This window comes from Myotis brandtii, unplaced genomic scaffold (genome assembly GCF_000412655.1).
Source record: "Myotis brandtii unplaced genomic scaffold, ASM41265v1 scaffold384, whole genome shotgun sequence".
NCBI classification, from domain to species: Eukaryota; Metazoa; Chordata; class Mammalia; order Chiroptera; family Vespertilionidae; genus Myotis; species Myotis brandtii.
The window spans coordinates 1653308-1676063 of record NW_005364745.1 but is presented as its reverse complement, the minus strand read 5'-3'; the positions used below and the strand labels follow the sequence as shown (position 1 = coordinate 1676063).

The window sequence follows — 22756 nt, the reverse complement described above, 5'->3', positions numbered from 1 at the left end:
TGGCTGCCGGCCGCCATCTTGGCTGACAGTTAATTTGCATAAGGATATGCTGATTAGCCAATGGGAAGGGTAGTGGTCGTACGCTAATTACCATGTTTCTCTTTTATTAGTGTAGATATATATGTGTGTGTGTGTGTGTGTGTGTGTGTGTGTACACACACACACACACACACACACACACACACACTAGAGGCCCGATGCACGATCGTCGTTCAAGGGGCGTGGCCCTCACAGCCCTGGCTGCCTCGGCCGGCCCTCACAGGCCCTCATTGCCTTGGCCGGCTCTTGCCCCCGCTTCGCACACACACACACTAGAGGCCCGATGCACGAAATTCGTTCAAGGGGCGTGGCCCTCACAGCCCTGGCTGCCTCGGCCGGCCCTCACAGGCCCTCATTGCCTTGGCCGGCTCTTGCAGCCCCAGCTTCGTCGGAAGGTCGTCTGGACGGTCATTCTGCTGTTCAGTCTAATTAGCATATTAACTCTTTATTATATAGGACTAGAGGCCTGGTGCACAGGTAGGGTCCCTATGCCTGGCCGGCGATCAGAGCCGATTGGAGCCTTCCTCCCCCTGGCTGCCGGCTGCTGGCCGGGGTCTTCCTTCATTCTGTGTCACCCCTGATGGTCAACGCACATCATAGCGATGTGATGTTTGACCATTGTGACACATCAGGGGGGTCGAACTCCTGAGGGGACAATTTGCATATTAGCCTTTTCTTATATAGGATAGATCAGCATGTACTGGCAGCTCAGGAAGTGTAGGCCATTATACTAGTTACTAAAAGGAGGATTGGGTGTGAGAGGGATACTTGGTAAGGATCAAAGATGATGCTTAGTGACTGAAAAATGTGTAAAGTAAGTTAGGATTGGGAGTAAAAGTATATGAGTTTAATTTTAAGAATATTGATTGGAAGAGATGATAGTATATCTAATTGGAAATGGCTAGTATCATTAGACATACAAGACTTTGCTAGAGAGAAAGTTAGAGTAGCCGAGTGAAATAAAAATTTGGGGATCATTTGCATAGTAGATAACCGAAGCTGTGTGCCTTCATGAGCTCTGGAGCAGTCGGTATGGAGAGGAAAGCAGACAGATTTAAGGGCAACACCATGCATGTGTTTTGTTCCCGCCCATACCCTCCCTCACGTGCTCTGCTCCCTGTTTTGAGGAGGAAAAGAAACTGTCCTTTATAACTCTCTCCATTGGTGACTCAAAGTCCATTAGTCACTGTTCATCCCCCCACTCTTTTTAAAAATACTGCCTTGAAACTGCAACCCTTCCTTCAACAGAACTTCCCTGAGGGCTTTCAGAACATCAGTCAACAAAATGCACTTGATTTTCACAGGGGCAAAGTGTTAAGGAGTTGACTGGCTACTTATCTCTGGTTTCCAAGGGGAAAACTCTTAAAAATATCCATTAGCGTGTAATCCTCTTGAAGGCAGGGATAGTGTTTTTGCACTGTACCTACGAGCATAGCATAACGTCACGGATCTAGAAGTCAGCCAATAAAGTTTGCTTTAGATAGATTTCTTAAGTGAGCGAAACAGGAATACCTGCTTTTTTGAAGTTAGTTAATGCTATGTTCAGAATAAGCAAAATGTTGATACTATCACTTATAGTTGTTGTGAAACCATTTTCTCTAATAAAGTGTACATTTGAAAAGGACAGAAGCCTTATTTTGTAATTGAGCTGTCAAGTTAAAGTTGCATTTCACTGACCTCAACTTCGACTTTTGGGGCAAAAGCACAGTTAACTCTGGGGTATAGTCCTTGGAGAAAAGGCAAAAAAAAAAAAAAATCATCTGATTTCTGTACAATTTCCAAGATTTTGAGCTGAATTTTTGTTTTCTGCTCTGATACCTCGTAGTATGGCTCTCTTGCTTCCTTGCTCTAGCTCTAAGTCCAACTTGATAAAACCTACAATTTTGCAGGTTGGTACCATTCCAGATTTATGACATACATTTTCTTCTCACCCTTCTTGTCTTTGGTAATTGCTTCCTTTTTCCTGTCCAGTTATCTGTGTCATTTCATATCATCGGGTATTTTCAAACTTATCCAGGTTCATCTTATAATCCCTCATCCCTCCTCCTTTACATGGAAAAATAAGGGCAATGGGCTGACTTCTGTGGGACTCTTCACCTCGTGTGTACAAACGTGTCTGTGTTCATGTCCATTGGCCTCTCAGCCTCCTTCCTGCAGTCTCCAAGGAGGAGGCCTTTCTCGTCTAGTTAAAAGGCAATCCCACCACCTGTGCGCTCCATCGCTCCATCGTGTCCTTCCTGCTTCCTCTGAGGCCTAATTCTATCAGTTGTTCCCTTTCCTGTATTTTTATCCTTTTCATCCCTATTGGCCCTAGAAAATATGCTCAAGTTTCTGCTTTTTATTTATTTGATTTAACAAAAGCCTTCTTCAACTCTTCCTTCTTTTGTTGTTCTGTTTCTTTCCAGAATAGACCATATTTGCTATGTCTACTTCACAGACTCATTGAAAGTGCCCATACCCAAGTCACTGATGCAACTTCAGCTATTCTCAGGCGTCCTCTTCCATTACTCAGCTTCAAGCCCTCACTCGATCCCCTGGACCACTGCAGGTGTTTCTCAACTCATCTCCCTGCCCACGGTCTTCCCTTTTCCAGGCTGTCTTTCTCAGTGCTGCAGAGTGATCTGTTGACATACAGATGTGATCAGATTACCCCTCTCTCCTTAAAACCCTTCAGAGGCTCAACATAGCCCATAGAGCACACATTCAAAACTCCAGGGAAGGGCATGTGAGGCCACCGATAGCTTGACTTCCAGCTCTTCAGTCTTCCCTGCCACTGGTCTGTTCTTAGTATCACCTATAGTTCCCAAAGCAGAGTGCTGTTTCACAATCCTGAGTCTTCCATTCTGAGACTCTCCTGGAGTTACTTTTCTTTGTATCCCTAGTAATCTCCTACTTAACCTTCAAAGACCACAGTCAAGAATCCTCACCAGGCTTTACTGATTTCTCTTTCCTCCACTCCCAACATATCACCATTATGCTACCATGGTAGAGTTGACCATTATTTTGTGGGTTTACTAGGTACCGGTAGTTTGTGGATAATGCCATTATTTATTACTAGAGGCCTGTTGCACGAAGAGATTCGTGCAATAGGCCTTCCCTTCTCCTGGCTGCCGGCACCGGTTTTCCTTCGGCACCCAGGACCCAGGCCTTCACTCTGGCAGGAGCCGCCTTCCTTCCTCCGTCTTCGCGGCCCCAGCCGGAGCCGCCTTCTGTCCTCCATCTTTGCGGCCCTGGCCGGAGCCGCCTTCTGTCCTCCGTCTTCGCGGCTCCGGCTCACCTTCAGTCTTCGCTCTGCTGCTTGAAGCCTACGTATGCAAATTAACTGCCATCTTTGTTGGCAGTTAATTTGCATATCACGCTGATTAGCCAATGGGAGGCGTAGCGAAGGTACGGTCAATTACCCTGTTTGTCTATTATTAGATAGGACTAGAAGCCCAGCACACGAAATTCGTGCACAGGTATGGTCCCTAGGCTTGGCCTGAGATCAGGGCCATCTTCCCCTCCTGCCCGCAGCAGGCCTCGCCCTCCACCACCACCCATCCCCGGTTCGCCATTCGCCATTGGGTGATCAGAGCCTGCTGGCTGGGGGGAGGAATCGAGAGGTAGGCCTTCCGCCTGCTGGCTGGACCTGCCCCCGCCATGGGTCGCCCTCTGTGTGTGGGGTGACTGGCGGGCCGGGGGCCTTGGCCTGGTGCCGCCTGCATCCCCCACCACCCACCCCCAGATCCCCGTTTGCTATCAGGCGATCAGAGCCTGCCGGCGGGGGAAAGGGACCAAGAGGTGGTCAGTGCGCCTCATAGTGACTGGTCGAGTGGTCGTTCTGCCATTAGGGTCAATTTGCATATTACCCTTTTATTATATAGGATACTGTGCATTGCAAATATATATATTTTTATGTCTGCCTTCCTTTCTAGACAGATCTTTTTGAGAGTAAGAAGCCATTTTACTAGTCTGTTACTCATTTGTAATACCTAGCATGGTGCCTTGCACATAGCAAGGACTCCATAAATATTTGTAGAATGAGTGAATAAACAGTTGGACTAATTTCAGCAAATATTAAATGGTGGTGCTTCTGTGGGCTCAGTATTATATGTTTAGAGTTAGATAAGCTTTGGATTGTATGTCATTGTACTTAATGCTGGTTGACTGCGGTGTCATATAGTTTTAAGGAGACCTAAAGAGCAGGAGAGGATGTGTTTGTAGCTAGTGACTTAATGTAATAGTCTAGCTGAATATTTTAGGCCTTTCTCATATTGTCATGGTGCATTACATAAGCTCATCCATACATCTCTTCCTAATCAAATTGCACAAAACCAGAGGAAAGATTTCATGAAACTTATGATCACTTCCCCCCAGACTTCTTATCTCCCTGTCCCCCATCTCCATGTAGCTACCAGACAGCTCTGTCTAAGATGCATATCTGATGATTTACTGTTCTGTTCATGACCCTCAACTCTTTGTTTCCATTTTCTCATATCTCAGTAGTGTTCATAGTCTCCCAGTTTCCCAAGTTTAAGATCTTGGTCTAAGTTAGACTTCTTTTGAAAGTTTGTTGTCACCAACAGAACTGGTCTCATCCCTTTTGCACCTGCAGCTGATACCACTCACTACTCTCCACTCCAAGCCGGGGCTCCAGAGGATAAACACAACAGCACATGGGCGATGTTTATGTGCAATGAGCCCATCTTCTCCAAGCATCTGCTGCACAGGCGCAGACACAGACAGTGGCTTCAGCTATTGGCTGCCAGAGGAACAGAAGGGTTGCCACAACACACTTGGCAACACAACCCCCAAAGCCCCCAAGAAGCGTAAACTCACATGGCTGGGAAATCAGAATTAGTGAAGGGCTGTGCCTTGTTCGTTTTGACCTTAGCTTTGTCCCCTACTTCCCTGTGTAGAGATTAGACTGTTTTTAGCGGCAGCTGGGCCATCTTTACAAGAGTACATTTGAGATTCCCTCAGCTTTGGGAGGAAAGTGCATTTGAGACCTCTCTGGTCTCCGAAGTTGCTTTGTAGTGGAGTTGGATTATGCGCCCCTTGGAAGCTCGCTTTTTGACTGACATTGATCAGGTTGGCTCCAAGGAAACCCATCATCCTCTTTGCCCTGGCGCCATGGGGCTCGCCACCTCCTCACCCCTCCCTTACCCTCCCCTCCCTTCTCCACCACCTCTCACTTGAACTGGCTGCCAGAGTTCACAGACAGCTGGGCAGAGTGGCTAAATCTTCCCAGCTGCCCGGGAAGCTTGGCGGCCAGGCTGAGGGAAGGAAGCATCGGCTCTCTTTGAAGGGCGGCTGCCAGTGAATCTCAGGCAGCTGGACTTCAAAGGGGGCCCCGCCGGGCTTTCCCTCCTGTCTAGGCAGGTCATTCCATGGCGCTGTGCTTCCGGTGTTGGTGCGGTGGCTCTCAAGTTCCTCTTCAATTGAAGAGCTGAAGTGAAAGCTGCACTTGTGTTCTTATGTGTGTGTCTTATGTGGTAGAGACGGGCTAAGATCCTAAGCCCTGTCACCCCCGACTTCAGAGGAAAGACAGGAGAAAAAAGGTGCCACCAAGCAAAGCAGCCAAGGAGATCCACACCATTGTGGGATTTCTTGGTTGCCAGTTGTAACTTGTGTTGTTTACCAAGTTTTAAGTTAATTCAGGGGCTCTTGGTGATCTTGGTAAAGGCTAATCAACCTGTGCTTGTGGACTGTTTAGCTAGTGGCCTGGAATTGGGTTGAGTCAAGGACGATGGTTTTATCTGTTGCCAGATCTCACCCACTATCCCACACTTCACTCTTGCTGCACTTCTTCACCTTTCATCTCCAGACTCCAAAGCGGGTGGGGGAGAGGACAGGCCTAGGCAGGAAAGAGCAAGGACGCTTCATTATTCAGGTCCAGCTTAGGTGCAAATGGGAGTCAGAGCAGAGGGAGCCTGGAGTCAGAAGAGCTGTGAGTAGGTTAGAGTGCAGGTCCTGGTGCCAGGTTGCCTGAGTTCAAATCCTGGCTCTGCCACTCACTGGCCACATGATCTGGGGCAATTAACCTTACCTTTCTGCATCTCCATGCCCTCCCTGGAAAGTGAGGGTAATAATAATTCTTACCTCATAAGGCCACTGGAAGATTCAAGGGGTTAATACATACCTTGCACTTAGGACAGTATCTAGTCCATAGTATACACTCAATAAATGTTGGCTGTTATCATGTACCAGATTCCATTGACTGGGACTAGAGGGGGGTGAAAAATGACTGGTTTGTGAAATTTACTGTCCGTGTATGCATAAAATACTGCTAGCTTCTGCCTTTTTTCCCCAACCCCCCCCCCCAAACCCCTAATGAGTAAAAAAATGTTAGGTAGTTTGAAGGAGAAAAGTCATATCATATCATCCATCTCTCTCCTTGCACTTACAATTTATTGAGGGCCATCAAGATGATAATCTATACAAATCCAAAACAAGCCTGGTGAAACATGGCAGTGTGTGTGTGTGCGCGCGCGCGCGCGCGCGCACGCATGCCCATTAAACACATGTAAAATACATATAAATATGTATATAATACACACATAAAATACATATAAATAAATAGAGATGTTTTAGTGAAGAGTAGTTTCTGAAGTTCGAATCAGGGTTTGAATTTTTGCTCTGATGGTTTACTAGTCATATGTCTTTGGGTAAATTACCTTGCTAAGCCTCAGTTTTTCTATTTGTAAAACTAGAGGCCCGATGCATGAAATTTGTGCAAGAGTAGGCCTTCCTTGCCCCAGCTGCCGGCACCAGCTTCCCTCTGGCACCTGGGACCCGAGCTTCCCTTGCAGAGGGAGGCCCCGTCCACCCGCTGCAGCCTGCTGGTTGGTGGCCTGGGCCTCCCTCTGCGGGGTGATCATGGGGCAATGGCCAGGCCCCCGATCAATCACATCGCACCCGCCTTGGCTGGCCTGGCACCAGTGGGTGTCATAGCATGGTCCCTGATGGTTGTCCGGATGGTTGTTATGCTGTTCTTCTGTTCAGTCGATTTGCATATTATGCTTTTCTTATATAGGAGGACATAATAATTACATGCCTCCGGAGGCTTGTTTGAAGAATGAAATTAGAAGACATATGTTTCATTGCACTAAGGAGCAGCACGTTCAATAAATGTATCTGTTGTCACTGTCAGTATTATCGCCACCACCATTAGTGACACAAGTTAAAATCATTATAGTTTATGTAACGATGGCTTTACAGATGGAGTGTTTCTTCCTCAGATTTTTGTTCTCTCTAGGTCAGCAAACTGCGGGCCAAATCCAGCCTGCCACTCTTTTTGTGAATAAAGTTTTATTGGAATACAGCCTCATCTGTTGGTTTTTATATTGCCTGTGGCTGCTTTCATGCCACAAAGGCAGAAGAGAGTCGCCTAAAATATTTACTGTTTGGCCATTTCCAGAGAAAGTGTACTGACCCTTATTCTGAATATGTGTTTCCCCAGTTAAGGTCCAGAAAATGTTAGTTCTATCTGTGTTAGTAAGTACTATCTGGGGGGAAAAGGTTCCAGAGTCAAATAAGCTTTGGAAATGTTAAAGAAGTTGATTTATTCTGAGGCTACTATTTAAAAGACTCTGGCTTTTAATACACTAATGTGCATTGTGAATCTCGAGACAAGGCCATGGTGTACAAATAAACTCTGGTTTCCCAGACTTCCTTGGCTGCAGAACGACCCCCACCCGCCACCTACCCCTGGATACGACAATGTTACACAAAACACCCTCTGGGAAGCCCTGGTTGGGGCTGTCTCTTAAGTCATTCCTCTTGGTGATTTAGGTGATGTCCTCATTTGGAAACCTACAGAGAGCATATGAGATTCTGTATAACCTCATCTTTTCCCCAGTAAAAAAATAGACTTTCTTTAAAATCAGAACAGTAAATATGGGTATTACATGGTTTAATCAGATAATATCCCCGTCTTTAAATGATTCTATATGATGTCCAGAGATTAGAAAGGAGTATCAGAATCCAAAGTTTTATTTACTGCCTTCTTGAAATTCCAAAAGCATGGGTCTTCTGTAGGGCTTTAACATTTCTTACATCTAAACTTTTGAAGCCTAACTGGTACATCCACTGCTCTCAGCTAGGGTTTATAAGAAGAAAGATTAATGTGAAGTTACCTTGTGCCTTCACCGTAAGGGGTTTGTTTTATAGACTAAAGTAAACACCTTGAATTCCAAGTCGCAAGCACATGGGGAGCCAGGGATTCCAGAGCAGTGGCGTCATGTTCTGCCTGTGGCTCACATGTCCAGTGGCTGAGCTGTCTCCTGCTGCTGCAGCGTCTAGCCGTCATCGGATAGAGCCCAAGGTAGTCACACACTGCAGTCACCTGGTCTGAGATGACCAAACAGGCATGTGATTGCAACACTGTCTAGTTATGAATGAAGACTGGGCTATCTCTTTGCCAACACAGTTGAAAAAGAAATGCTAAGTCATAGCTGTTTTCTGAAATCAGTCATTACAGAGTGAACCTGGGCTAAGAGTTGAGAACCCTGCTGGCGAGTTCAGCCCTGATCATAAATAAATGCTCACTCTCCCTAGTTCTCTCTGTCTCTCTTTTTGTCTCTGTCTGTCCCTCTTTGTCCCTGTCTCTGACTTGTGAACTTCCCATTATGGCAGAGGCCAATTTTTTTTTGTCATTTTGATGCCCTCTAAACCCAGCTCAAAGTTGATGCAGTAAATGTTTTATGAAAGAATGAAGGTTTTTAATATGTTTCTCCCCTTTTCCCAACTTGTACATCATTTGAAGACAATTCCATGTTGCCTCTCTATTTATATATCTCAGTGTTGTGTGTATAATAGACCTTCAGTAAATGTGGTTGACACTGTAGATGTGAATTCCAAAAATCTCATTACCACATGTTTATGGGGGATGATGAGTAGAATTTTCAGAAACTTTTGTCAGGTACCATTTCTTTTGTCTTTAAATTATTTCTTTAAAAAAAGAGAGAGAAGGAAGGAGGTGAGAGAAAGAGAGAAGGAAGAAAAGAGGAGAGGGGAAAACATCTTGGCTGGAACAATAATGATCTTTTTTAAAAAAGTTGGAAAACTGTCAACTTACTCTGAAATATATTGTTTCCTTGAAACATGCTCAGAAGTTCAGAGTTTCATTTGCTATATTTATTAAGTATGTTCCTATTGAAAGCACCATGGTATGTGATGCATAGCATATTACACTGCACTCAAGACTCAGATGACGTGCCTGGGAAAGAGAGAATCTGAGGCTGACCTACTTGAAAGGAAGGATCAGAAAGTGGGGAAATGAGATGAAAGAGCTTTCATCTTAGTACATTAAGAAAATCAACGGAAACGCAATTCTCCCTTCCATGTTTCCAAGCATTTTCTTCTCTCACTTCATTATTGTCTGCTGGAATCATTGTCTTATTCGGTGTCAAAGAATATATAGAAGAAATGGCTGCAATTGGTTGGAAACAGACTACAACTACCTGGAGACGCTGTGTGTGCCGAGCAGCCACAGCAAGGATGAAGGAACGCTGCTAGAAGCTTTGCTCTTACAGGCAGATACAAAATGGCAAGAGAAGAGTGTAGTGATTATATGAAGAACAAGCCATGATAAAGTTGAATACATTTGAATTATAGGGTGGCAGGGCTAGTTGATGTTAGTTGTTATTTGGTAGAATGCCAAGTTAAGGGAGAGAGAGTCCACCTTCTTAAAAATTTATTAGTGCTCCTGTAGTATCATCCGACTTATAATAGGGACAAACACTAACACAATGTTTACTGTCTGTTAGGCACTATTTACATTCTTTATTTAAAAAAATTTTTTTAAATTGATTTCAGAGAGAGAGAGAGAGGGAGAGAGAGATGGAAACATCAAGGATGAGAGAGAATCATTGATCGGCTGCCTCCTGCACAATTAGGGATCAAGCCCGCAACCTGGGCATATTCTCTGACTGGGAATTGAACTGTGACCTACTGGTTCATAAGTCGATGCTCAACCACTGAGCCACCGCAGCCAGGCCCACATTCTTTATATATGTTGCATTAGTTAACTTTTGCTGCATAATAAATTACCCTAAAACTTAGTAGCTTAAAACACCAAACATTTATTATTTTTTATGATTCTGTCATCAGTGGGCAGTACTTCTGGTCTGAACTGGCTTGGCTGATTTCTCCGGGGGTCTCTATCGCATCTGCAGTTAACTAACAGCTCAGACGGGGCTGGATGGTCTAGGATGGCCTCTCCCAATGTCTGGCTGTTGGCTGAATGTCAGCTGGTGCTACAGGGATGACTGGGCACACGACTAGTTATCTAGGAAGCTAGCTTGTGTGTTTCACAAGGTGGCTGGGTTCCAAAAGCAGCAAGAGGGCAAGTCCCAATGTATACGCCTTTATAGTAGGTGTACCAGGTAATGCGGATTTTGTAATCAAAGAAAACACAATAATTTCAAGAGAAACATCAAAAGTGCTTTATTCAAAGTAATGTCCATCGCTAGCTACACATTTCCCCCATCTTTAGGTACTTTGTGGATACCGTCCCAATAGAACTTTTCTTGTTTTGAGGCAAACCATTGAGAGACCCAATTTTCCACTTCTTCATACGTTGGGAAGTGCTCTTACTAGGCAAGAGCGGGCCACCTCTGTAAGCCATGAGTGTTGCAGGGGGTCTGCAGATCCAGCATGTTATGGGCATCTGTCCAAATATCCTCTCCTTATGTTCCAGGGTCTCCAGTTTTCCCAGCGAGAGCCCTGACCTCAGAATACCAGACCTGCCTTGCTGAGCGTTCAAATGTCTCCGGAGCTCTATAAATCCACTACCAGAGCTCTCTTGTTTGTTGCTCAGCTGTGCCTGCTCTTCCACTGCAGTCCTTTGGAAGCAACTGAAGTGGCCCTTGGCTTCTCCCACTTAGTCTTTAACTGTTACTGACCCTCGTTTCTCATTATCCCTCTGCGGGATATCCATGTGACTTAGCAGTAACCAGCCAACACCATTGTCTTTGTCATTGTCCCTCCCATATCTTTTAAGTGCCTAAAAATCCTGTTCTGGTTACTGAATGATAATTGAGTGGCAAGATTAGTGTAGTAGAGTTACTTTTATAAGTCTGTGTTAGAAGCGACATTGAAATTAAAAGGACTACTAACATACTTTAGTAGAGGAGCATAATGTAGTGCCGCTCACTAGTTGTATGACTTTGGACTAGGTACTCAAGTCTCTGTGCTTTAGTAAAATGGAAATGATAATGGTAGAACCTGTGGTGTAGAGTGGTTGTGAGAATTAAATAGGCAAGATAAAAAGGGATACAGTGGCTAGGATATAATAACCATTGTGAAAGGGTTAGTTAGCTGTCATCATCGTTCGCATCATCACAGACAACAGCATCATCCTGCAGGCACATTAAAGATGGTTCAAGCCTCACAGCCACATGCAGTATCTGTCTACTAGGCATACAGTGATATTTCGATGTAATAAATAGTATGTTCAGGTGTGATTTTTATTTATATTTACTTTCAGATAACTGTAAGAAATGGTCCCAATAACTATGTAATATGCTTTGTAAGTATAAAACGAAAAGCCAGGGGCTGTGGTTTTCTTTAGTTGCTCTCAGCTTACTAAGGCAGTCTGGGAAATATCTTCTACTGAGACTTATCTCTCTCTTTTTAAAAAATATATTGTTATTTATTTCAGAGAGGAAGGGAAAGGGAGAGATAGAAACATCAATGATGAGAGAGAATCATGGATCGGCTGCCTCCTGCACGCCCCCTTCTGGGGATTGAGCCCACAACCCAGGCATGTGGCCTGACCCAGGAATCAAACCATTGATACTCATGGGTTGATACTCAACCACTGACCCACATGAGCCGGGTACCATATCTCTTTTTTTTTTGCCTCTTATTAAAGCAATTGGATGTTTTGAAAAGCTTTTTGAAACATTTTTTTCCCCCAGAATAAAGAAAACCATAATCAGGTGACATTAATATTTTACATGCAGATGGATGTATATCATTTTCTGGATGATAAAGTGAAATATATGTATTTTTAATCGTCACCCAAGGATATTTTTTCCATTGATATTTTTAGGGAGAGCAGAGGGGAGGGGAGAGGAGAGAAACATTGATGTGAGAGAGATTGGTTGCCTCCTGTTTGCATCCCTACCGGGGCAAGAGATCAAGCCTGTAACCAAGGTACGTGCCCTTGAACAGGAATTGAACCTAAGATCTTTCAGTCCCTGGGCCAACACCCTAACCACTGAGCAAACCTGTCAGGGCTAAAGTGAAATATTCTTGCCACAAAAATATTCTCATCTGAATTCAGATGAGATGTTAACACTTTGCTTTCTTCTCTAACAGGTTCATCCTAAATTCCACTACAAACAGGCTCATGACCCGGGTACAGACACTTCTTGCGTGGCTTTTTCCTATGATGGTACTGTCCTTGCCTCTCGTGGAGGTAGGTTAAAAAATTTCTTTTTGATGTGTTTCTATATATAAAATGATCATATTTAACTCCAACAAATTTGCACTAATATTCTGGCACTTAGTAAAGCTAGTTTTGGCTAATGCACCTTTGCCAGTTTGATTGTTTTCATTAAAATGCATGTTCATCCTGGCAATATTATTTTATATAAAGGTATCAAGTAAAATTTAGAAAATATGTACTTTTGTGCCTAAGTTTTTATTTTAGCTTCAAATTCCTTATGAGTGAAGCCTCCAAGGATGACTTTGCCTCTGCCTTATGGAATTTTGTAGATGGAGTTCTATATTTTTATACCATTTTATAATTCTGGGTCTGGTATTTCAAGATCTTTATTGCTGACCATTAATCTCCCCCCCCCACCACCCCCCGTTTAACCAGCACAGGTCCTTTTACTCCCAGGAATTCCATTCAGATTCCCTTTTCTTCAAAGAAGCCTACTCAATTCAATTAAAAAAAACACACACAAAGGTTGGATACCTGGATGTTATTTTTTAATAGTTACATAATTCTTCGTGGTCATATTGTATTCACCTACACTCATATGGTTGAATAGAGGTTGTTTCTAATTTTTTGCTACATCTTTCTCACAAGGATAAGCTGTGCGTTGATAGACAGAAATAAGAGAATAGTGAGGGCAGCTTATGAGCAAAGCATTGTGGGGAAGTATAGGACATGACTGGGGACGTAGGCCCATTTGTGGGGAGAGAAAAGAAACAGCAGGGTCAATAGGTTGGAGCCATGCTACAGATGCCCCAAAATATGACGTCGAGGAGTTAGTCTTTATTCTGTGGGCCAGATTAATCTGGCAGCACTACACGCAGTCATTCACTCACTCACTCAGCTACTATATATTGAACGACTGCTCTGAGCTAGCATTATGCTGGGTGATGGGTATACACTGTGAACATCATGCACAGGGCTCCTTCCCTGAGAGAGTTTACAGCCTGGGTTAGGGGGCGGTGGACGTGAAGAGGAGATGCGACTTGCACAGCTCTCTCCCCAGTTTAACCAGGCCAGGTCCTTTTACCCCCAGGAATTCCATTCAGTCCCTTTTCTTCAAAGAAGCTTTATCCATTACATCACTCACATAACTAAACTAAGTAAAAAAAATACATGTGCCTGTATTTCCTATTTATGGTATACATGGCAAAGGTGGGTCTGTATAAAATATGTATTTTGGTCCATCTATTCTAAACTGCTACTTGAGTCCTAAGATAACTCTTTTTTTTTTTCTTCTCACTTATTTTTTTATTCTTTTAAAAAAAATATTATAATAAGTATTTTTTTAAGTATTACAAAGGGTATTACATATGTGTCCTTCCCCCCCCCTTGACAATCCCCTGCCCTCCCTTACCCCCCAGTGTCTTATGTCCATTAGTTATGCTTATATGCATGCATACAAGTCCTTCGGTTGATCTCTTACTCCCCTCCCTTCTGCCCCCCAACCCTCTCTGGCCTTCCCATTGCAGTTTGACAATCAGTTTGAGGCAGCTCTGCCTCTGTATCTATTCCTAAGATAACTCTTAAGTAAGACTGTATATACTCTTTACTTGTAAACAGTGGTTCTTATCCCAAGAGGGTTTCTGAATCCTTGGGAAGATATTTTAAATGATAAATGCTCTACTTAGAAATCCTCACATTCACTCTTGCCTTTTTAGAGTGGTATACCCAAATCTCCAAGGCAGAGTGGGGAGGAAAGAGGGAATAAATTAGAAGGGAGCATAGTTTGAAAATTCTTTATTGCACAATTCACTTTCTTGTCAAATAGGCCAGCCTCCACCCAGTTGATAATCACTCCCTTAGAAGTGTAGGATGGATTCCATTTCAGTCAGTCATTTTGGTGATAATTCTTACCACCCCCTTCCATCCTGTAGTAACTATTGGGTAACGAGCAGTTGTCGACACAGCGTGTGTGTTGTATTCCATCATTTCCCTTCCTGGGCGTCTATAATATGGCAGATGGAAGTCTATTCACCATAGTCCCCAGGGTGTTGTATGGTGCTCCTACTAGCTGCCAGGTTAGCTAAACTGTTTAATAGATGTTTTCTTACTGATTAAAAATTATGAGGAAGAATATGTAACCTTTTTTAAAGACTGAAGCAAAAAGGTGAGTCTTGCAAAGTTCTTCCTATGCAAGCAGGTCCCAGTCCAGCCTGTTGAGGATTAGCACACCTGCCTAAGTTGGGTCTCAGAGGAACTGTCGCTGTGGAGAGTGGGGATTTTTATTGAACTCTCCACTCACCTCGCTTGCACCTGATCCTGATTCCGGATTGGACCCGAGGGGTTGAGGCAGGTCTCAGCTGTGGACACTGGGGAGAAAGAACAGCAAAGACGTTACTTATATGGGTTTTGGCTTTCGTTATGGTCAGGAATTAGTTAGTAGCCCTATAGAAATATAAAAAAACGACTCTTAAAAAGAATATTCATGATACTTTATATACCTTGGAGTAGTTGTACTCCCCAGCAAAGAAGAATGATAGCCACAGGTCCAGTTGGGCTGGAGAGGAGGTAGGCCCATGGCTCTCCCTTCATTAATGTTCATGGATAGCTTCACATACACACTCGATGGATAAAGACTCTGATGTGAGTTGAGCTATTTTCAGTCCTGATGGTTGTTAAACTGATATCCTCTTAAGAAGTCAGGTTGTGCTCAAGTCTACCACAGGGAACTACCATCTGCTCTAAAATCACTCCTTAGAGTGGATTCTCCAGAGTTTCTTCTACCTACAGATGCTGCAGCCATCTGGAAAGGAGTTTCTAGACGGCCAATGCATTATCATATATCTTCTACTGTTCTCGCAACTACCACTTTCAAGCTCCCCAAACAGTTAAAAAAGGAAAACATGCCCATGGGCCTCTCCTTCCTCCCTTCCTCCCTTTCTCTCCCTTCCGATGGCTGTGCACTAAGTTTACAAACTCTAAGCTGGGAACGAGTTCTTTTTTGTACAATTCACTCTGCCCTTTTTTCTTCTTATTATTCCTCTATCAGGTGATGATACATTAAAATTATGGGACATCCGACAGTTTAATAAGCCACTTTTTTCAGCCTCGGGTCTTCCCACCATGTTTCCAATGTAAGTAGCATATTCTTAATATTTGATAAGCATAAGAGAATAGAAAAGAAATTATTCACCTCTGTGTTAATTTATATATGTCTTTTAGATCTTCTAGAAAAGGGATTTGAAGAGTGACTGAGATGGTGTTTTGAAAAATGCATCTTATTTTTCCTTTTCATTTTGCACATTCTTCAGACTGTAAAACTTTGAGGTTGTGATGACGTTTGTTCAAATGTTTGTGTATATATATTGGATGCATGCATAGGTCTTTGGGTAGTAAAAATACTTTAAGGGATTGAATTGTACTCTTAATATTGTATAAATGACAGGGTAGGCCTACATTTTTGTTGTCTTCTAACAATTTAAACTTTTTATCATCAAAGCGAGTTTTTATAGTTAGTAAGCATTATTATATACCATTTCCCTTTTTTACATATATTTTTATTGATTTCAGAGAGGAAGGGAGAGGGAGGGAGAGATAGAAACATCAATGATGAGAGAGAATCATTGATTGGCTGCTTCCTGCACACCCTCCACTGGGGATCAGAGCCTGCAACCTAAGCATGTGCCCTGGCCGGGAATCAAACCGTGACTTCCAGGTTCATAGGTTGATGCTCAACCACTGAGCCACACTGGTCAGGCCCAATTTCTTATCATCATTTACCTGGATTTGTTCAGACCATCTTGCTGTGGGTAGCTGAAAACTGTTATCTCTACCTTACTAAGTTGACAAGTGAGGCATTTAAGATATTTTTCTTAGGCAGCTGAGGTGGAATTTGACCTCCATGCCCTACAGTTGGTGCCTTAACAAAATTTCCGATTTTGGTAGAAATAAAATTTCACCTCTGTATTAAATAATGACCAGCATAGAGACATGGAGGTAAGGGGAGCATCAGGTGCAGGATGCTGTGTGACAACAGTACTAACTCTAACGTGGTCTGTTGCCCACGGCATTTATCTGTTAAGACAAACAGATGGACAAACATGGATTAATAGTTGATGAGGTTTTTTGGAGCTATTACGCCTGCTACAAGTAATGCTAACTACATAACTTGTTTGGATTATGACTTACACTATTCCCAATCAGTGGCCAGACCTCTAATAACAAGACCTGTCTAATCTAATAAAAGACAAAAAGGGTAATTGACCGTACCTTCACTATGCTTCCCATTGGCTAATCAGGGCGATATGCAAATTAACTGCCAACAAAGATGGCGGTTAACCGCCAACAAAGATGGCGGCTAATTTGCATATGTAGGCACAATGATGGGAGGCGAAAGGGGAAGGACAGTGATTGGAAACCGAGGCGGCAGGCAAGAGCTGGGAGGCAGAACCGGGCCGCCTTTGATCGGTGATCGGAGAAGCCATGACGATCCCACAGCAGGCAAGGGCAGCCCCACCCTGGCCACAGCTCAAGGGAGAGTACAACACGCAGTGCAGGCCAGGAGCCTGAGAGATCAACAGAGAGGGGTGCCTGCTCCAAGCCTCCATGGTGTGGCTGGGGGCAGGCCCCCAGCAGACACACACACACACACACACACACACACACACACACACACACGGGATGCCTGCTCTGAGCCTCTGCTGCCAGACTGTAGCCATCAGTAGGGCATCCACTGAGGGCTCCCGGACTGAGGGGCAGGCTGGGCTGAGGGAACCCCACCCCCCAGTGCACGAATTTCGTGCACCGGGCCTCTAGTCGTATATAATAAAAGGGTAATATGCAAATCGACCGAATGGCGGAACGACTGGCCGCTACGATGTGCACTGACCACCAGGGGGCAGACTCTCAACTCAGGAGCTGCCCCCTGGTGGTCAGTGCGCTCCCACAGTGGGTGTGCTGCTCAGCCACAAGCTGGGCTGATGAGTGGTGAGTGCAGTGGGGGTGGTGGGAGCCTCTCCCGTCTCCATGGCAGAGCTAAGGATGTCCGACTGATGGGCCTAACCCAGTGGTCTGCAAACTGTGGCTTGGCAAACTGCGACTCAGGAGCCACAGGCGTCTCTTTGGCCCCTTGAGTGTGGCTCTTCCACAAAATACTGACTTCTGTGCATGGGCCACTAAGTTTCAGTCGCACTGTACGTGCGCACCCGCACGTGGTATTTTGTGGAAGAGCCACACTCAAGGGGCCAAAGAGCCGCATGTGGCTTGTGAGCCGCAGTTTGCCGACCATGGGCCTAACCCGTCAGTCGGACATCCCTCGAGTGCTCCCGGACTGCTAAAGGGCGTAGGCTGGGCTGAAGGGGGATCCCCCTCCCCCAGTGCATGAATGTCGTGCACCGGGCATCTAGTTGAATCATAGTCACCAATTAGGTTCCAGCTGTGCAGCCTGCTCCTCATTTTATGGTACTCGACTGGGCAAAACTCAAAGTATTGGAGCAGTGGTGGTGGTGAAAAATACTCTAAAACTGGTCAAAGTAATCACTGCTTAGACATTAGTCATACTATGTCTGTTTGCATACAGATACTGTCGATGTCTACATAGAGTTTTTCCAAAACTCTGGTTCAAAGCACAGATTCTGGAATCAGACAGCCTAAGTTTGAATCCCAACGGCACCACTTACTTTTGTGATCTTGGACAAGGTTTATTTAATCTCCTCCTGCCTCAGTTTCCTCATTAGTAAAATGGGGATAATAATAGCTACCTCATAGGATTCTTGTGAAGATTAAGTGAATTAATTTAAGTGCTTGACTTGTTGGAAGTCCTATTTAAGAGTCACCTCTTGTTACAGTGACCTTGCTTATATTTTATTTAATTCACACAATATTGCTGCACTATTGTGGAGTCATAAGCTTATACTTACACACTCTTTTTGTCTGTAGGACTGACTGCTGTTTCAGTCCAGATGATAAACTCATAGTAACCGGCACATCTGTTCAAAGGGGCTGTGGCAGCGGCAAACTCGTTTTCTTTGAGCGCAGGACTTTCCAGAGAGTGTATGAAATAGACATCACGGATGCGGTATGTAGCTTTTTCTCTTTCCCAGCCTCGAGAATGAAGTGAAATTTGCCTGTTAGCTGTCTTTTGTTTTGTTTTTTTAAATAGAACATAAGCCCTGGCCCCTTACAGTGCAATAGTAGCTACTTTTTTCTTCATCACAATGAACTTAATTTCTGTTTAGTTATTTGGAAGTTTAAGACATTTCAGATTTAACTTATACAACTCAAAAAAAACCCGCTTTAGTTTTCTTTACAGATTAATATGAGCACTATAATCCCAGCATTCATTCATTCATGTCCTGAGAGTGAACATGATATAATCTATAATAATAAAAGCATAATATGCTAATTAGACCAGGTGTCCTTCCGGACATCCTTCTGGATGACCTTCTGGACAAAGCCTGGGCTGCAAGGGAAGCCCGCCTGCTGGCTGCTGGAGGGAAGCCCGGGTCCTGGGTGCTGGAGGGAAGCCGGTGCTGGCAGCCGAGGGAAGGCAGGCCTACTCTTGCACGAGTTTCGTGCATCAGGCCTCTAGTAATATAATAATAGTGAAGATTCTCAGATTCTTTAGAAATATTTTATATCTTAAACAGTGCTCTTATGTAGGTTTCTCCAGTTGTTTTAGCTCTTTGTAAACATTTGAGACATATTAAGCACTTAAATGATTCAGACAATTGAACAACTGTTTTAAAATCACCAGTAAAAAGCTTCTGTCTCTAATATTCTAGCATTACTTTGGAGTCTTAATTGTAGGCCTACATTTGCAACCATGGTACAGTTAGACAATATAGAAATAACAATGAGACCGATTCTAGATGAGTACTTAAGTTTTATAGATCTAATCTCATGACATCATTTGAAGTGTGCCAGCACTAATAATACTTTTTTTGGGTGCATCCAAGAGCCAACTAAAACAGTAGAATTAAAGAAAAACACTCTTGATTCTATCAACTTTAATCTCAAGAAATAAAATTATTATAATTGAGCTATTCTGTTATGCCTCTCAATGATTGTGCATTTCAGTCTATTCATGGTATTGTGTTTTTAAATTGTAAGTTAAGTGGAAATGTAATAAATTGAGGGGTGCAGGAGTATGATCACACATTTAAAGGCGTGCTGGGTTTCTGTAGTACACAGAACATGCTGTCTGCTGTGTAGCTCCGAGTTGCTTTTCTAGATAGATCTTTTTTTCCATAGCGCTTACCACCACCTCATCCTTTGTATATTTCTTTGCTTTTGTCTGTCTCCTGCCACCAGGATATATAAGCCCAGGAGGGCACAAATTTTGTCAGTTTTGTTCACTGTGACATCCTCAGTGTTTAGAAGAGTGTCTGATATACAGTGAATGATATAAAGTCGGCCCTCGGTATCCATGGGTTTTGGAACTGTGGATCAACCAAGCTTGGGTTGAAAATATTCTAAACAATTGCAGAAAGTTGATCCCCAAACATTTCAGTATAACAACTATTTACATGGCATTTACATTGTATTGGGTTTTACAAGTAATCTAGAGATGGTTTAACGTATAGGGGAGGGTGTGCAAATACCATGCCATTTTATGAAAGGGACTTGAGCATCTGCGGATATTGGTGGGGGGCAGGGGTCCTGGAACCAATCCCCCTCCACCCCTGGAAGGATGACTATATTTTGGAGTGGAGGTGAGTAATATATATTGTGGAGCACAGGTGTCCTTGGAGAGTGAGGCAGGAGAGAAGTATCAAGAGATGGAACAGCAAACTGACCTTAGACACCATAACAAGAAGGTGACATTGTGTTTGGCTTTTTTCTTTTTTTAAAGCTAAGGAATGGCACTAGGTTTTAAAACAGTTCTAGGGTTTTAAAACAGTTAATTTTTACTGAAGTGTGAAGGTTAGATTTATAATATTCGATGTTAATTTATATATGAATGCTGAAGTTTATAACTTGGGAGACTCGATCAGTGTTCTGAGAAATTAAAAAAAGAAAAGAAAAGAAAGGAAGCAGGTTTTTGAAGAAAGACAGTGAGTTCTGTTGTGGGTATGTTGAAGCTGAAGTACCTGTAGGATGTCTGGGTGGATGGGTGGATGAGTTTGGTGCTTAAGAGAAAGAAGACAGTTTTGGGAGAAGCATTTATAATTCATAGTTAAAATGTTGGTTGCTGCCTGGCTGGTGTGGCTCAGTGGTTGAGTGTCGACCTATGAACCAGGAGGTCACAATTTGATTCCCGGTCAGGGCACATGCCCGGGTTGCAGGCTCGATCCCCAGTGTGAGGCGTGCATTGATATTTCTATCCCTCTCTCCTTCTCCCTTCCTCTCTGAAATCAATAAAAATATATTTTCAAAAAATATTGTTTGCTGATGAGTTAGATTAAGGAAAGGGCACAAAGGAGAGAGAAAGTGAGCCCTAGGAAGCCAGAGCATTTAAGGGATGAGCAGGTGAAGAGGAGCAAACAAAGGAGCCGGGTCAGAAGCAACTCCAGGGGTCCTCAAACTTCGGCCCGCAGGCCACATGCAAGTACAAATATTGTATTTGTTCCCGTTTTGTTTTTTTACTTCAAAATAAGATATGTGCAGTGTGCATAGGAATTTGTTCATAGTTTTTTTTTAGACTATAGTCCGGCCCTCCAACGGTCTGAGGGACAGTGAACTGGCCCCTTGTTTAAAAAGTTTGAGGACCCCTGAACTAGACCATCTACTGAATTAGAAAAGCCACTGGCAGATTTGGAGATCCATCTTGATAGATGGATGAGAGAGAACTTCAAACAGGGACAAACCACATACCTTTCAGGGGCCTTTTAAATCATTGATTTAGGATTTGTTTGTCTTTTTATTGTTGTTAACATCAGACAACATTGTTTTCTGTTTATATAGTAGAATGGTATGTTAAAGAGACTTTAAACGGCCTCTTTGATCTGTTTTCTCAAGTTTTAAGTCTTCTTAGAATGAGAGAAAATAAACAAATGCATTCTTTGTGGTGGATAAGGGGTGGACACTTTAGTGGTGTGCTTGATGGCTAGGCACAGGCAGTGGTGGCCTTAGGTCTGTCCTAGATGTATCCATTTACTGCAATAAAGTGTGATTGATTGTATTATTTGTGCACCCTCTTCTAAAACAAAATAAACTCCAAGATAGTTATGTTCTAGAATGCTAAGCTCAACAAGTATATGGAGGCAAACATGGTTTTCAGTCAGGGATATTAGAATCTACATAATTAGTTTCCTAATAACTAATAACTGTCCTACAATCTTCACAATAAACAGCTTTTAAAAATATAACAATTATACTTCCCATATTTATTTTTGAAACAAACTTAGAAAAAAAACTGGTTATAATTTTGCTATCTGTATTGTCATATGCCCTGAAATTTTTTTCCCTCTGTTCGATGTTGAGATTCTCAACTCTCTTCAGTAAGAGATGGCAAATGTTTAACATTTATTTTTTTTTACTGTATGCTATTTATACACATTTTATAATTCTGTTGTAATTCCTTTTAGATGTTTTCATTGTGTTTCCTTAAGTTAAAGGAAACACGTGCATATTCTTCACATATGATTTACGTGGTGTGATTAGCCTCTATCTATGATGAATTCCAGAATATAACTTGAATCTTGAATTTACACCCTTACTGTCGTTTTTGTGGAAGATGGGACAGACTTTTTATATTGTGTAAAAGGCTTTTATTACCTTACTAGAGGCCTGATGCATGAAATTTGTGCAAGAGTAGGCCTTCCTTCCCTCGGCTGCTGGCACCAGCTTCCCTCTGGCACCCGGGACCTCGGCTTCTCTCACAGCCCCGGCTTTGTCCAGAAGGTCGTCTGGAAGGACATCTGGTCTAATTAGCATATTATGCTTTTATTATTATAGATGTTCTGTGATAAAAGTATAGGAGTGAAAGAATGGAAAAAATATAATTTGACCCTTGCCGGTTTGGCTCAGTGGATAGAGCGTCAGCCTGCGGACCAAAGGCTCCCAGGTTCAATTCTGGTTAAGGGCACATGCCTGGGTTGCGGGCTCAGTTCAGCATGTAGGAGGCAGCCAATCAATGATTGCCTCTCATCACAGATGTTTCTATCTCTCTCTTCCTCTCCCTTCCTCTCTGAAATCAATAAAAACATATTAAAAAACAAACAAACAAAATATAATTTGAAGAAGATACATCAATTTAAAAAATTATTAAGAAGAAACATGGAAAATTTTCAACCTTTTCAAAATTACTGTTCTTTTAGGGAATGCTTTATTTTTTTAAATTAAATCTTTATTGTTCAGATTATTACATTTGTTCCTCTTTTTCCCCCCCATAACTCCCCTCCT

At 43.1% G+C, this 22756-nt stretch overlaps 1 protein-coding gene across 1 annotated transcript in view; it reads left to right on the top strand.

Annotated features, from left to right (window-relative positions):
- WDR70 (WD repeat domain 70) overlaps nucleotides 1-22756 on the top strand; it is a 190613-nt gene that overhangs the window by 124738 nt on the left and 43119 nt on the right. The window contains exons 10-12 of the mRNA XM_005872616.2: nucleotides 12346-12445; nucleotides 15462-15546; nucleotides 18350-18488. Coding sequence (XP_005872678.2) covers nucleotides 12346-12445; nucleotides 15462-15546; nucleotides 18350-18488 — 324 coding nt within the window. The remainder of the gene's footprint in view (nucleotides 1-12345; nucleotides 12446-15461; nucleotides 15547-18349; nucleotides 18489-22756) is intronic.